The sequence below is a fragment of the Cyprinodon variegatus genome, unplaced genomic scaffold (assembly GCF_000732505.1).
Source record: "Cyprinodon variegatus isolate N-32 unplaced genomic scaffold, C_variegatus-1.0 Scaffold7, whole genome shotgun sequence".
Taxonomy (NCBI): domain Eukaryota; kingdom Metazoa; phylum Chordata; class Actinopteri; order Cyprinodontiformes; family Cyprinodontidae; genus Cyprinodon; species Cyprinodon variegatus.
The window spans coordinates 1,904,142-1,906,781 of NW_015150460.1; the positions used below are offsets into that span (position 1 = coordinate 1,904,142).

At 34.8% G+C, this 2,640-nt stretch overlaps 1 protein-coding gene across 1 annotated transcript in view; it reads left to right on the forward strand.

Moving 5' to 3' along the window:
• The window catches only part of nup37 (nucleoporin 37kDa), a 28,183-nt gene that overhangs the window by 3,403 nt on the left and 22,140 nt on the right, over nt 1-2,640 (forward strand). Inside the window, exons 2-3 of the mRNA XM_015375582.1 lie at nt 350-525; nt 607-728. Of these exons, the coding sequence (XP_015231068.1) occupies nt 370-525; nt 607-728 (278 nt within the window). The 5' untranslated portion in view covers nt 350-369. The remainder of the gene's footprint in view (nt 1-349; nt 526-606; nt 729-2,640) is intronic.

Consider the following 2,640-nt stretch of genomic DNA (forward strand, 5'->3'; position numbering starts at 1 on the left):
TGAGGGGAAAAAAAGACGTTTAAGTGCGCGTTATAGTCGTGAAAATACGGTAATTGGTTTGAAGCAACAAAAGCTCTAGGATTCAGAAGTTTATGCATTTTATTTATCACCAGCTTGTCCCCAAATGCTCCACTTTGTCACTGCAAATGTTTCTCTTTTTACTTCCTAGAAATTAGAGTCTAGTTTCTAAAGTATAGTCCTTTAAAATAAAACCTTTTAAAAGCAAATTAAATTCAATATCAAATGAATACAATGAACACATGAAAATTGTGCCATGGATTATTTTCTGCTGGTATAAGTGGCTGGGCTAAATGTTCTGCTAATAAATGCAGTTTTGTCAATTTCGTAGACTAAACCAGAGCTCCCAGCATGCAGGAGGACTCGACCCGCAGTCCTAGCTACACAGTGGCATGTGAGGACTATGTCCACGTGGTTGAATTCAGCCCGTTCAGCTCCGGTTCCCCTGCCTCTCTTCTGGCCTATGGTGGAAACCAGTATGTGGTGGTGGGCACTTGCCTCTTCCAAGTAAGAGCTGCAGCTCCACACTGTCATATTTACCCAGTACAGTGTTTGTCTGCGTCTTCAAACACAAATCTGCTTTTACAGGAAGAGGACGTGGAAGTGGAGGGAGTCCAGTTTAGGGTTCTCAGAGTTTTTCATCATGATTTGCGCGTTGATGCTTTGGCTTGGAGCCCTGAATCCCGGCTGGACAGAATACCCACAATCAGGTATTACCATTTAATATAATGTATATGTTGATTGGTACCGGTCTATAATATCAATAAAGATGTGATAAGCTGGTTGTTAACCACACTATAGTGTTTAAGTTGACTTTTTCTCTTACATCAACCGCAAGATCACTTTGGCTGCTCAGATGCTTCAAAGTGTTTGATCACTGTTGGCTGTTAAAGCATATTTTGATGTTAAAGGGAGTTCTGAAATTATGTGTTTATAGGCTTAAAGTGTGGCGCTGCACAGTTTGAAGTAGAGCTTAAAATCTGACAAGAAAAGATGAACCATTTTCCTTTTAGTTCAGTTATGGTTTGATATGAAATAACTACTTTTAATAAGATAATAATTATCTTTGTTTTAAAGTAATCAGTCTCACAACTCTTATCATTTTTCATATTAAAAGAGAAAAACAACTTTATTTTATTGGATGAAAAGCTTTTTCCAGTTGTGATAAACTTATTGTTAAATAGAAGGAGAATAATTGAAGTCAGTTTAGAAAACCAAGGGAGCTTTAATGTTTAACTTTATTGTGTAAGTTGCCGGTACTAATACCTTTAAATTGTTTGTTTCAACAGGTGAGAAGTTCTGCTTACCTCCATGTTTTTTCTGTTTGTTTTTAATAATCCAATTTGCTACTAAAGATGCTGCCCATCGAAATAACGTTGTACTTTTCCTTACAATGACAATAGAACTGCTTATTTAATTCCTATAAACTTATAGATAAGTTGGCAGTAGTCATGGATTTGAACTGCTAAAGTGGTGTCCTTGTGATTAGACTGAAACAAAAATATCAAAAGGATAAAGAAGCCTAAATAAAAAAGTTATATTCCTACCTAAGCAGTTTATTCATTACCTTTTGTTTGTCACCACCTCAGATTAATTAGTTAGAAAAAGATCAGCATTTCAAGATGAAATATCGTAAAAATATTGCAAAACTTTAAAGCAAAGGTGAAATTAAGTCCATAACTAAAAAAAAAAATGCAGTAGTTAGTTACGTTAAATTTTGTTACAACATTTGCTGCAGAAAAACCTAAAATAAAACTATTTAGAAATTAGGTTTTTCAGGATATCCGTGACTTAAACAAGGTTATTTATATTATTAAAGTCCTTACAGTAGCTGCATTTAATCATACTGTTAAATCTATTAATATTGTTTGATTCCTTTATCAAACCAATAGTGAAGAAAACGTCACTTTTAAAGGTATAAACTTAAAGGTATAAAATGGTTTTTAGCTTCAGAGTAGATTTGATCCATCTCAGTTAATTAAATTCATTCTATCTCAACAGGATCCTTTATTTGGACAGTTTAGGAAAAGGAAACGTGTACAGGAAGAAAAACATGAACTAAATCTCAGGTGTAGAAGTGCTGGATCTCTCCAACTCCCCGTAAATCTGATGAAATACAGTAGGAAACTGGTGGAGGCTCCACAAGCTGGAACAGGCTTTATGTTGCTTTTCTCAACTTTCAGAAACAGCTTTTTTTAAACTAACTCAACCTGCAAACTCTCTTAAAAGGATCTTTAAAACATCAAATGAAATGGGTGAAAAAGCTCAAAGAGTTGATAAAAGCAATGTATGCATAGATCAAATCGCTTTTATTTTAGAACACAATCCAGCCACCTTAATCTACGGCTGGAACTATTATTATTTTGCAAATTGGTTAATCTGATGATCATTTTTCGATTATTCACTTAATAATCAGATTGCTAAAGGTTCCTTAAAGAAGACTTTTGATGAAATTAAACCAGGTAAACTAAAACATTTCCACTTGAGGAGTTCTGGATAGAGCATATTGACATTAGCCTGACGTAGTCCTACTCAATTCTAGTCAGAATATGAGTCTGATACTGCTCCATAGAGCTGTGATTATGGGGCGTGTTTCGAACGAACCAGGAAAAAAAATGCCTC